Source organism: Xiphophorus couchianus, chromosome 14, assembly GCF_001444195.1.
Source record: "Xiphophorus couchianus chromosome 14, X_couchianus-1.0, whole genome shotgun sequence".
NCBI classification, from domain to species: domain Eukaryota; kingdom Metazoa; phylum Chordata; class Actinopteri; order Cyprinodontiformes; family Poeciliidae; genus Xiphophorus; species Xiphophorus couchianus.
In genome coordinates, this window is record NC_040241.1 from 1183287 (window position 1) to 1197345 (window position 14059).

Sequence of the window (14059 nt, forward strand, 5' to 3'; positions counted from 1 at the left end):
TTGGCATCGAAGTTTCTACCAGCTCCAATGGATATACATGGTATAAAACCAACCAAAAAGTGTTCTGATTTGTTTGAGATAAAGGAAATTCATTACTCTGACGTTCAAAACGCTATCAATAGTTTAAGAAATTCTTACGAAAAGGATATGTATAATTTATACGCTATGTTTTTAAAAAAATACAGCGATATTTTAGTAGAACCATTAACTCACGTAGTTAATATTTCCATCAGAACAGGGCAATTTCCCGATGCGTGGATAAAAGCTTTGGTGAAACCGATTTTTAAAACAGGAAGTCCCCATGAAATCAGTTACTACAGGCCAATAAGTCTCGTTCATGTCAAAAGTGCTAGAGAAAATTATTCTAGAACAACTACTATTGTATTTAGAAAGTAACAATCTTCTGCATCCTCTTCAGTTTGGCTTCAGACATGATCATTCCACAGAGACTGCTATAAGGTTGCTGCTTGAAAAGGTTAAATAATCATTTGACAGGACAAATCACTGGTGCAGTTTTCTTTGACCTGAAAAAGGCTTTTGAAACGGTGAATCACAATTTACTGATCTCAGGGCTTTCATCATTTAATTTCTCAGAACTGTCATTGTCTTGGTTTCAATCATTTTTGAAAGATTATGAACAATGTTTTGTCATTAATAATAGTAAATCTGTCTTCTGCAAAACAGTAACAGGGATTCCACAAGGAACCATCTTAGGTCCGGTCCTTTTTAGTTTAACAGTCTTCCTGAAATTTGTCCTGAAGTTAACCTGCAAGTGTATACTGATGACACCGTTGTTTACACATTGGACAAAAGCAGTATTGTAGTCAGTGAAAAACTTCAGAACAGCCTGCAGAGATTATCATCATGGCTAGGAATACATAAAGATGGCGGCGCCCAAAATGGCTGCGGCTGCATGGGCTCTGGACAACTTGAGAGTATTTGAGCAAAATACGCTGCCTAAAACGCTACAAACTTTGCATCCACTCAGCAAGTTAGCATATGATCGCCAGCGTCTGCTGGAATTACGATCATCAAGTGATTTCGGACTCATAAATACGACTACTCTGGAGTGTTTACGTGATCTCAGAGTGCTACGGAGGCAAGACCCAGCGGCCCACGACGCAGCGGACTCGCCTAGCAGCCCTAGCCGGAGGAGGAGAAAGCGAAGGCGGTGCGACCGGCAGCGGAAGCGTGGCTGTCGAAGTGGACCAACAGCTAAGCTAAACGCTAACCCCCACAGATCGCCGCTTCCGTCCATCTTCCTCTCCAACGTCCGCTCTCTGGACAACAAAATAGACCATCTGCAACTAGAACTGTCTTCAAAGAGAGAGCTGAGGAACTGCTGCGCTCTCATTCTGATGGAGACATGGCTCAACTCGTCCATACCGGACAACGTTGTTAGCCTGGAGGGGCTCGCTACATTCCGTGCAGACGGGAGCAGCGCTCTCAGCGGTAAAACCCGAGGAGGGGGGCTGTGTATCTACATCAACAACAACTGGTGTAAAAATGCCATGAGTGTCGCCAGTTACTGCTCCCCGGACATCGAGCTTCTGACTGTTAACTGCAGACCATTCTACCTGCCCAGGGAGTTTACTGTGGTTAGCATCACTGCCGTGTATGTGCCCCCCAGTGCTAACACTAAAGAGGCTATGAGTGTTCTCTACCGGACCATCAGTGAGTTGCAATCCTCACACACAGAGGGCGTTTTCATCATTGCTGGTGATTTTAACCAGGCCAACATGAAGACTGTTCTCCCTCACTTCAACCAATATGTGGATTTTCCAACCAGGGGAGTGAATACTCTAGACTTGGCCTACACCAACATCAAAGAAGCATTCAGAGCAGCCCCCCGCCCCCACCTCGGCTCTTCAGACCACCTATCTGTTATGCTAATTCCTGCATACAAGCCCCTGCTGATCAGAACAAAACCTACAGTGAGGCAGGTGAGAGTGTGGACGGAGGGGGCCATGGAGGCACTTCAGGACTGTTTTGAGTGCTCTGACTGGGAGATGTTCAAGGCAGCAGCCACTTACAACGACCAGATCAACATCGAAGGGTACGCCATGACTGTGTCAGCCTACATCAACAAGTGCACAGAGGACGTCAGCATCAGCATCACAAGAGCATTATCACTGGGCCAACCAAAAACCCTGGATGACTAAGGAGGTACGGGAAATGCTAAAAGCACGGAACTCAACCTTCAAGTCTGGCGACAAGGAGGCACTGAGGACAGCGAGAGCCAACTTGAACCGTGCTATCAGGTTAGCAAAGCGAACCCACAGTCGGAAAGTACAGGAGTTCTTCCACGACACCAGCAACACCAGGAGTATGTGGCAAGGCATAAAGGCGATCACAGATTACAATCCATCCTCCCCCCCAGTGGGTGAAGTTGATGCCGACTTTCTAAATGGACTCAATATTGTCAAAAACAGGTTCGAGGCACTGAACAGTACTCCGGCAAAGAAAACTGTTCCCCACCAGGAAGAGGAGGCACTCTGCCTGGACACAGCCGATGTGTTGAAGACTCTGAAAAGAGTCAACCCACGGAAGGCCCCAGGCCCCGACAACATACCTGGGCGGTGTTCAGGGAATGCGCAGGTCAGCTGGCTGGTGTTCTAACAGACATTTTTAACACCTCACTGGACCAAGCCACAGTGCCAGCCTGTCTCAAAACAGCCTCCATCATTCCGGTGCCAAAGAAACCTCAAGTCACCTCTTTCAACGATTACCGGCCTGTGGCACTGACTCCCATCATGAAGAAGTGGTTTGAAAGGCTGGTAAAAGAACATATCATCTCCAGACTCCCCTCCACATTCGACCCGTTCAAGTTTGCCTACCGCCGAAACCGCTCCACTGAGGACGCTATCTCCTCCGCCCTACACCTGAGCCTGGCTCACCTGGAGGAGAAGAACTCTCATGTGCGGATGTTGTTCCTGGACTTCAGCTCAGCGTTCAACACAATCATCCCACAGCATCTGGCAGGAAAACTGGGACACCTGGGCTTCAGCACCCCCCTGCGCAACTGGCTGCTAGACTTCCTCACCGACAGACCTCAGTCAGTCCGGATCGGACAACACACCTCCGATGTCATCACCCTCAGCACAGGCTCCCCTCAGGGCTGCGTCCTGAGCCCTCTGCTGTTCACTCTGATGACACACGACTGCGTCCCCAGGTTCGCCACCAACCACATCGTGAAGTTCGCGGGCGACACAACGGTGGTGGGCCTCATCAGAGACGACAACGACCTGGACTACAGAGAGGAGGTGGAGCAGCTGGTGGACTGGTGCAGAGACAACAGCCTGATCCTGAACGTTGACAAGACGAAGGAGATGATCGTCGACTTCAGGAAGAACCGGCCCAGCCACGCTCCACTGCTCATCAACAGCTCGGCTGTGGAGGTGGTCAGCAGCACCAAATTCCCGGGGGTGCACATCACTAACGACCTGACCTGGACTGTGAACACCACGCCTCTGGTCAAGAGGGCACAGAAACGCTTGTATTTCCTGCGGAGAATGAGAAGAGCACACCTGCCCCCGCCCATCCTCAAGATGTTCTACAGAAGCACCATAGAGATATGGTGACAATAAAGTCAGTCTAAGTCTAAGTCTAAAGGATTCTTGCTTAACTCTCAATACAAAGAAATCAAAGTGCATTTGCTTTTCAATCAAGACAACATCATTACAGTCCTTGAATATCCAGATCAATGGGGCCCCTATTGAGCAAGTATCACAAGAAAAATCTAAGAATAATTCTGGATGCTCAGTTACATTTTAGGAGCCATGTTGATAAAATCAGCAAAACTGTTAGATCAAATATAACATTATTAGGAATTGTCTAACACTTTACTGTGCAGAGATGTTTTTGAACTCAATGATCCTCACATTTTTCCTATTGAGCTACTGTCTGGTCTCAGACTACTCAAACCCCAAGTCTCTATAATCGGGCTTTAAAAGTTTTATATCAAAGGCCAATCACATTCCATCATTGTCACATTTTGGCTACATTTGGCATTTTGGACTTTCCTGAATTTATAAATTATAATTTTTAAAATTAATTTTTTTAGTGTTTAAATGGATATGCACCTACACCATTAAGCAACTGCATAAAGAGGCTGCTGTCATAAAGCGGTGCGGTGAGATGGTGAGGCAGACGCAGCAGACCCAGGTTGAAAATGAAAAGAAGATGTTTAATAATAAACAGTCCAAAAGGCCAGGCAGCACTGCTGAGCGGAAGACCAGGGCTCAACACAGGCAGCAACTGGCTACACGAATGGACAAGAATGCATTGACGCATGCAAACGACTAGGACCCGACGAGGAACAAAGAACACAGGTGGGGCTAAATACACAAAGGGTAATGGAAACGAGACACATCTGGGAACAATCAAGAGGAAGGCAGGACAACACGGAGACTCTGAGACACAGAAACTCAAAATAAATACACAGAAAACTCAAATCCTGACAGCTGAAGGGCAACAGCAGATCTACTAGAGCAACTTTAGATAGAAATTGTAAGGACCACTTTTTCTCAAAGTGCTCTGTCCATGAGAGGATCTGTAGTTTAGAACTCACTTCCTGTTGAACTCACTTTAGGAAATTGTTCCTCACTTCCTAAAGTCTGTAATCAGTTTTAATACGTTCAAAAAACAAACAAAACTCTAGTTATGTCAAAAACAGAACTGAATCCATTTTTGATATTTTATGTTTCACTGTTTGTTTGTAGATATCGTCAAAAATATGTTGTGCTATTTTAAATGATTATCACTTAAATTCTTTAGAGGTACTTTTTAAAGCCCATTTAGAGACAAGTGCTGAACAATAGCTGTTGCTGTTGCACTATGACGCAAACATGGGACCGCTGTTCTGCTCACATTGTCTATGTCTGTTTGTCCCTATCAAATAAACTTAAAATAAATAATTCATAAAACATTAACCCTAAAACCATACTACTGCAACAGACTGAATGTTCTGTTATTTGTGTGAAATATTTGAGTGTTTTTTGGTGTTGAATCCTGAAACATAAAGTGCCATTGTTGACAGTTGCTATGGCAACGAGTCTGTGTGTAGCTTGGCTGACGCAAAGGGCAAGAAAGAAGTGGTTTCGAGATGTACTTTGGTTTTTCCCTTAGCTGTGAAGTATAGCACTAAATTAATAATACCTACATTCCCATGTTTCATTGAGTTAACAGAATTATTCTACCGTGGCAGCGCGGCTATGGATGACATGTAAAAGTATAATCTTTTATACGCATGACACGCATGACAACGCCCTATAGTGTTGTCATGTGTGGAATTCCCATATGTAAATAACATGCAAGGTGTCTATGTTTATAAATCTGATTAAGTCAGTGCTTCACCAGCTATGAACTGATGTCAACTAACATTAAGATAAATATTCATGAATATTAATTTTGGTGACCTTATTAATTTAAGTGAGTGTACAAGGGGAACCATATGTGTGTTTGTTCTCAGACCTATAACTATTACATTATTTAAAATTTCAATGTGTTTCAAAACTTTTCGAATATTTTTATTGTCTTTCTAACCAGTTCCTTGCTCACTCTTATTTTTGTGTTTTTCAGCTGCTGCTCGGCAGTTTGATCCAAAGCTGAGTGATGAGGACTACAGTGAAACTGTCAAGAAGTTTCTTCGTTATGCATCACAGTGGGAGGAACCAGAGTGACGCCAACCAGAGTCAAACTTGGGTTACCCCAACACATACTGTTTCCTTGGTTCATACAGAACCAGGCTTAACCTCATGGATGCTGTTCTTCCATGAACAAGAGACTGTTGTTCTGACAGCCAATAAGGAGTCAGATATGTTTTCAGATCTATGCCTGTTTTTCTAAAATAAAATGTAATATTAATACAATGTTGTCATTTTTAACTTTGTGTGCACACATTTTAGGAAGTATAGTAATGTAAGATCATTGTGAATGACATAATACTCTGTCTGCTAACAAAATTATGTGTTTAACATAACATTTAGAAATAATAATCAAGGCAACACTCCAAGTTTGTTTATGATGAAGAGATAACATTATAACATGATGTAAAGCTAAAAAAAATATTTTAAATATTACCCCTTTAAAGATAAATGCACAAAAACAATTTGATCTTGATATATTAGATGTATAACAAGTAGGTAAAAGACAAGAAAGGGAGTTGGATGATATATTTCTACTGTATTTAAAAGTACAAACAAAATTACCAAGTATTTTTGTATGCAACTATATAAATGGAATGTAGTTGTTTTGATTCTGCCTGTTTGCAACTTTCACAGCTCCTCCAACCACAGATGTCTCAGGAAAAAGAAAAATCCTTCCAGCCTCTGAATGGGGACCTGCTTAGAGGAAATATCTGTCCTTGTGGGGGTTGGTGGGCTTTCTCTAGGATGTAGAACAGACAAGTAGAAGCTATTAATTTGCAGGCTGACCATCAGCAAAACACCATCATTAACCCATTTATTAAGATCTTCGTCTGTGAGAATCTGTCACATGTTCTCATGTGTGATGCTCTTTTCCTCTGAACCGTTAAAACACAATGCATCACACAATGACATGCACGAGGGAAGCTGGTCTGTTGGGGATTGGGCAATGTATAAATGCAGATTTTACACGCAGCTTTTGGTGTTTTGCCCCTCGCTCTGGGGGGGATGATTGGTTATTCATTAACATTTAAATCCACTGCTGTGGAGACTTAGCCATTTCATCTTTCATCTTACTAATACAGAAAGCAGCAGCAATAGTTGCTGTCTCAGTTGGCTGATGGGCCCCAAGGGGCCAATACAGATTAATCTGACCAGAAAACATCCATCCATTTTCTAACACCCTTGTCCGTAGAGGGGTCGGGAGGTGCTGGTGCCTATCTCCAGTGAACGTTCCGGGGGAGAGGCCGGGTCACCTGGATAGGTCGCCAGTCTGTCGCAGGGCAACACAGAGACAGATAGGACAAACAATGGGGGGGTTGGAGAGACCAATTGACCTAACAGTCATGTTTTTGGACTGTGGGAGGAAGCCGGAGTACTCGGAGAGAACCCATGCATGCACATGGAGAACATGCAGACTCCATGCAGAAAGACCCCAGGCTAGGGTGACCATATTCTACTTTGGGAAAACCCGGACAACCTGCAGCGGGAGGGGGGGGTTGTTGGGGAAACCAGAACACCTTAGAGCGAGGGGGGGGGGGGGGGGGGGGGGTGCTGGCCGCGCTGACGGGGCTCAGTGATTACGTGACACGCAGCGCCGTGCGCAGTGCCCTACAATGCACTGTAAGCTATGTAACGTGTTTTGAGGCAGTTGACCAAAATCCCGGACGATTTTGAAATTCCCCCCGGACATCTTTTTAGGTCTGAAAAGTAGGACATGTCCAGGAAAAAGAGGACGTCTGGTCACCCTACCCCAGGCCAGGAATTGAACTCAGGACCTTCTTGCTGCAAGGCACTACTGTGTAGCTCACTAGGGAACATGCTAAAGCAATATTCCTAAGGTGTTTGCAATTTCCTGGCATAACAATCCATCCATCCATTTTCTGTACACCCTTGTCCCTTAGAGGGGTTGGGACATAACAATCCCCTCTTGTGTAATTTTAATAATTGACCATGAAGGGGTTATGTCATTGTGGTTTCTTAGACTGGTCAAACATGGAGATACAGATTAGACAACACAGCAACACTCTCAGGAAGCAAAATACTCCACTTCTCTTTAACACAGATTGTGCTCCACCCGTTGCCTAGCAACAAAAGTGTGTTGCCAGCGGCAAGAGGTTCTCTGCTGGATAATCTGGTCTCATGGCTTTCCTTAGCCCTGTACTATAACCTCTCCTCACTTAATGAGCTCCGTGTGTGTGTGCGTGTGTGGGGATAGAAAGGGGTGCGTGGGCATGCGGAGGTGCATGTGTGTGCGTGTGTCGGTGTTCTTGTATTTGATATAATGATAAAGTTTAAGGTACTGGTAGTACTGGTAATGGTTTAGTTTAGGTACTGGTAGTAAATGGCTTCGGTAAGTCTGTCAGAAGCAAGGCTGCCATGGACCAAATCCAATGTGCCCTGTCATACAGTCATACAGACATCAACACTAAGTTTAACAATAATGACCAAAATAAAACACAGGAAATATTAAGGTCAGCTAAATTCTCGTGGTGAGAGCTAAAGGACCCCTGAATGCTATGGACCGACGCTGCCATCACGGTTGCCTAGAGACGGAAACCCGCATCTTTTTAAAACATCCTCGACCCGACTCCATGTCCTTAGAAGCAAAAACGCTTTTAAAAATACAGACGAGGGACTTCCGGGTGAGCAAGCAAGATGGCGACAGCATAATCAGGTGGCTCCCCGACATATTATTAAAAATCACAGGTTTGACGCAAGTGCGGGATATAAAGCAACTTAGAAGTGGGCCGAAATGCCCAAGTTTAAATCAAAGAGCACTTTGCAGTCTCGACATCTAATGTTAAGAGAGGAAGAATCGAACGAAGACGACATGGCTAACCACTCGGGCCTGGATGCTTCACTAGCGGCTAACGATTTAGCTATCGAGACAGCTAGCCTACAAACTATTCTCGAAGAACTAAGAGAATCACGTCGAGGGAATAGTGAGGGCTTCCGAGAGGTTAAAGAGGAAATAAAAAACGTAAACAAAAGACTGGACGAGGCAGAAACGCGCATCTCGGAGGCGGAGAACAGGGTTCAGCAGCTCAAAGAGGTAGCATTGAAGCTAAGTAAAGTGCAGGACGAGCTCGAGGCTAAGCTGGTGGAGCTCGAGGTGAGATCGAGACGGGAAAACTTGAGGCTCCACGGCATTGCGGAGGGCTCTGAGGAAAGCTCACCATCTTTATCAGCTTTCATAGAGAATCTACTCAGAGAGAAACTGGATATCCCGACATCGCTAGACTTGAATATTGAGAGAGCCCACCGATCTCTGGGACCCAGAGCTCCACCTGAAGCCCCCCCACGTTCAATAATAGTTAGGTTTGCCACATCCAAGGTCAAAGACGAAATATTAAAACGAGCCTGGCAAAAGAAAGGCTTCATGCTAGGAGGGAAAAAAAGTCATAGCGGATCACGACTATGCTCCAGACGTGTTAAAACGGCGACGTGAGTACCTCGAAGTGAAGGGGGTCCTCAGAGAAAAGAAGATTAAATTCCAAACCCAGTTCCCGGCCAGGTTGAGAGTTTTCTACGAGAACAACACATGTGTCTACAACTCTGCGGCAGAAGCTACAAAAGACATGGTGAATCGAGGTTACCAAATCACTGTCATTCAGCCATCTGCCACGTGGGTCGACGAAATCAAGAGCACGATGTGGACCAAGTCGGGAAAGAATGACAAGGATCATCCACGAAATGGAGCTTGGGAGGAATATAAGAAGAAACTGGACGGGTTTAGAAGAGGACAAGCACAACCATAGGAGCGGATGGATCAAGCATATCCCGGTCTGTTTTGTTTTGATTAATAATGCTTCATCTCCTTTGACGTTATTTGGAGTCGGGGACCACACCACCTAGAAAATGGGACGCCATAAACAGGTAACGCCACCAGGGGGCCCTTCGCAACTACGGAGTTGCGCTGGTTTTCCCTCAAAATCGCTCACAAACTATAACATCACTAAGGTCATTAACAAGACCAGAAGAAAGGAAGTCTTTAAATGGACACGTGTGAACTTAATTTACAATGCTAAAATGTTCTGTTTGTTCTCAGTTCTTTGTTTGAGTAGTCTAGGGTTGTCACCTATTTCACTTGCTTGGAATTTCCAACGATATATAATCCAATGACCTCATTATCTCCACTGCGAATTGTAACCTACAATGTAAAAGGAGTTCTTAATCCTATAAAAAGGGCGAAAATATTGGGAAAGATGAAAAAGGAAAAAGCAGAGGTGTTATTCCTCCAGGAAACCCATCTCTCAGAGGTAGAGCATAATAAACTTAAAAGAATGGGCTTCAATCAAGTTTTTAGTTCATCACACAAAACAGGTCGTAGAAGGGGAGTGGCAACCTTAATATCTCAGAGGATCACATTTGAGATGATCCATGAATATAAAGACAAGGAAGGCAGATACAACATAGTAGTGGGCAGACTCGAGGGACAAGAAATTACTTTTATCAATGTATATGCTCCGCCAGGTTCGGAGTGGTTATTTTATAAACATATTTTCGACATGATGATAACTAAATCACAAGGCTTAGTAGTCTGCGGTTGGGATTTTAACATAAGACTAAACCCCTCTGAAGATACCTCTAAACAACCCAGAATTAACAGCAGCTTAGACAGGAAGATCAGGAAGATGATCAAAGAGCTGGGGATAAGTGATGTTTGGCGTGAATTCAATCCCGGAAAGAGGGACTATACATTCTACTCTGCTGCTCACCATACGTATTCAAGAATTGATTACTTCTTCATGTATATTAAGGACGTAGGACGAGTAGAAAAATGTCATATTGGGCTGATGGACCTCTCTGATCATTGCCCACTTCATATAGAAGTAAATGTGAACAAAACAAAAACCCCGTTCTTATGGAGACTTAATTCTAGCATACTCAAGGGCAGAATTAAAGAGGAGTTAAGGCAAGAAATTCAGACATATATGCAGGACAACGACAATGGAGAAGTCTCTCCTGCAATATTATGGAATGCATGTAAAGCTGTCCTGAGAGGAAAAATAATTGCAAAATCATCTCTTATAAAAAAAACTAGACAAGAAAAATTAAACAATTTAAAACATGTCTTGACCAAACTAGAGGGGAAAAATAAAAACAAAGTAGATCTACAAATTACACAAAAAATAAAACAAATCAGAGATGAAATTGATCATGAATTGCAGACCAACATACAGAAGAAACTTTTATTCCTAAGGCAAAGTTACTATGAGTCTGGCCCCAAGTCATCAAAATTTTTAGCATACAGACTAAGAAAACAACAAGAGAAAAGAACCATATATAAAATTAGAGAACCAATGACTAATAAAGTTTCATATGACGGTACAGAAATAAGAAAATGCTTTGAAAAATACTACCAAAAATTGTATGCCCTAAGAGAACAAGAAGGAATGGATGAAGCTAACACACTACTGAACAAATTGTTCTGTCCTCATAAACACAAGTGAAAGCAGAATCAGCTGAATCTTCAAATAAAAAATGATGTACAATTAAGTAACAAATCCTGGCATAAACTAACATTCATTTAAGTAAAATATCTACAGCTTTTTCATGAAGAAATAACTTCTTTTGCACTTGTTGCATATTAACAGAACTTCAAGCTATTTTGCAATTGACTAGAATAAAACAACTTTGTAAAACGTATCCACATTTCTTTCCTAAATATTTTTTAGATGGAGCATTACATAGGAAAGTCCTAAAATCATAAAGGATGAAAAACAAACACAAAAAAGTCACATATTAATTGAGAAATAATGCTTAAATGGCAAGGAATGATTCAGTCTTAGCTTTATTTACTACACTTAAGGAGACAGTTGTAGTGCAGTCTGCCACACAACAAGTCAACTACATCCTAACGGTGAAAATGTGCTGCTAACCTGTCGGTCAGAGCCTGCCTGGCCTGTTGCTCCCACCACCATGGCTGTGCTCATAAATGCTCCCAACCAGTCTCCAACTCCCCCAGGTCAAATATATCCAATGTTTCCAAGCCAACATGGAAGTGTGGCTGCCGCTACTGACATGTGAGTGAGATGGAGAGATGTGTGTGTTGGTGTTTGGCAGGGGGTGGGGTAGGAAGAACAGTATTGCCGGTGGTGTGTGGATTAGTGCGTAACATGCTGGAGGTATTAACACACTGCAGTGGACTTCACACACAAACACACATGTCTATGCAAGACCTCTGAGGGGTGTGTGCATTCTTAAAGGGGATTAGGTGGATAAAAATAGAGAAGACTTTTCAACTGACCCAGAATTCAAATATTGAGACAGAGAAACAATAAAGGGAAGAGTGACCATGTAAACATGTTCACAGTTAGTTAGTAAAGGAGCAAATTCAATAGAATTAAATAAATATTTGAGCTCCAGGTTGGAGATATCTGAGTTTCCTGTCTTAAAAGAGTGAAAAGATCAGAATAAATGTTCAGACTTGGTGTAAACGTTTTGTGTATGTAACTGATTTGACTTTAAATCATTCTCTTAACTAAACCCAGCTAACTGAATTTAATTAAGTTCCCTACAGCAATTTCTTTATCTGAAGCTCTTTTTGCTCCATTCAGAGATTACTTCCATCGAGCAAAGATGTCCGCTGCATGTTTCAAAACACAGCAAACACAAAGTGGAGACTAATTCCCATCCATATCTCAGGACCAGATTAGTGTTCAGGGAACATGTTAATCAAAACCGCCTATCCTGCATCATGGGATTTATATTGCGTCACACCATCATTTGGAGTTTACACTGAGGAGCAGGCTAAAATGAAAACATTTAGTTTTTTTTCCCCATGTTTGCTGGATGAAACAGACACATCAACTTTTAGAGGCCACAGTGATCATTACAACCAACTATAAAAATAGATCTGGCTATTCTTGGAGGTTCACATATGAGCCATGTCCGAATTCAAGGGCTGCATCCTTCAAAGGTCCCATAAACTCTCTTTCAGGCTGAATACAGAAGTGATTCCATGGAAATAACACAGGAGGCTCCTTTACCTTCTGCTTTAGGCTGAAGAAGTTGATCCGGAGTGAAGTGAAGGCTGTAAACTTTGCTGTGCGGCGTTAGCTTTAACTGGTAGCGACGAATATTTACAAGCCATCGTCTTCTTAATTCAGGATCGTTTAGAAAATTTAAAAGCCCATTATATTAGGAAGACAACAAAGTGCATATGTGGCCTATGTGGATCTGGTGGCTTCTCTTGGTGCAGAAATGAACGACAAAGTGCTCAATCTGGCATCAGTTGTTTTCTTTAATTCTCCATCTGCATTTCACACATGGGCACCGAGGTAAAGTCAGTCTCTGGCATGAAAGAAACTCCTCGACAGTGATCCTCATGGCTCTGAGGATTACCCATAATACAGTAACCAAAATAAAATAATTGAAAATTACAGTGATTGTATAGTGGATTTGGTTTACATCAAAAGAACAACCAGTGAGTGTCCTTTTTAAAGAAAGTAAAACAATTAATTAAAATGCTCTGAAAAATAAAATAAAATGCTGAAATTTCATTTACTAGATGCCATTTTTATATTTTAGCTTGTACAAACTTGCATCTTGAAACAATGTAAAAACATTAATTAACCATATCTTTATATAAAACTATTAATATAAAACTGCCTTCCAAGATAGACTGTGTCTTTCAACAGCTGCAGACCCTGAATTTGGACACGGCTATGGATTTGAAATATATTACTTTTTGTGACAGATAAAAAAGTGGTTTATTTAATTAGTTGCCGCTGGTGGTGGCCCAATGCATTGTGGGATACCTTGCTGGCCAATCCCTACTGTCATATACACTCACCGGCCACTTTATTATGTACACCAGTGGTCCCCAACCTTTTTATTACCGCGGACCAGTCAAGACTTGGCAATTTTGCAGCGGCTCGGGGAGGGGGAGATGGGAGAGGAACAGATAATGCTTCTGGATGTTGGTGTTCCCGCAGAGCTGCAAAGCCTTTTTTTCTTTTTTTTGCCCCAATTTTTCCTTTAAGGCAATCTTGCAACGTCCTGCAGTGTGTGGTGTGTTACGTGGTGGTGTGTTGAATATGCCCGATTTTATTCAACATTGTCTTTGCCCGATTATCGCAGCCTGGAGGGTTTTTCCTGACTGGGAGAGACTGTTGAATGTGACAGGTAGCCAATCAGAAAGCGCGATGACAGAACGGAGGGGAATCCCAAACAGCTCACATCGCAACTAAGAGTCTGGCGGACATGTTTATTACTACATGTAAAGGTCATATTTATATATGTTTATTATATGTGGTTATGTTTATTCAGTTAAAAATTTTAACTGCTAAAAAACATAACTCACCTCCAAATCACGGTGCAGCAAATAGAGCGGCTGCTCCCTCCATCTTTTATCAAACGCCTTTTCTTTTTGTTACGTCTTTTATCGCTTAAAATGAGTCCACAGA

General features: G+C 42.6%; 1 protein-coding gene across 1 annotated transcript in view; it reads right to left on the reverse strand.

Moving 5' to 3' along the window:
- Positions 1-11639, reverse strand: part of ank2b (ankyrin 2b, neuronal) — a 176110-nt gene extending 164471 nt beyond the window's left edge. Inside the window, exon 1 of the mRNA XM_028037792.1 lies at positions 11531-11639. Within this exon, the coding sequence (XP_027893593.1) occupies positions 11531-11584 (54 nt within the window). The 5' untranslated portion in view covers positions 11585-11639. The remainder of the gene's footprint in view (positions 1-11530) is intronic.
- Between the last annotated feature and the right edge of the window lie 2420 nt (positions 11640-14059).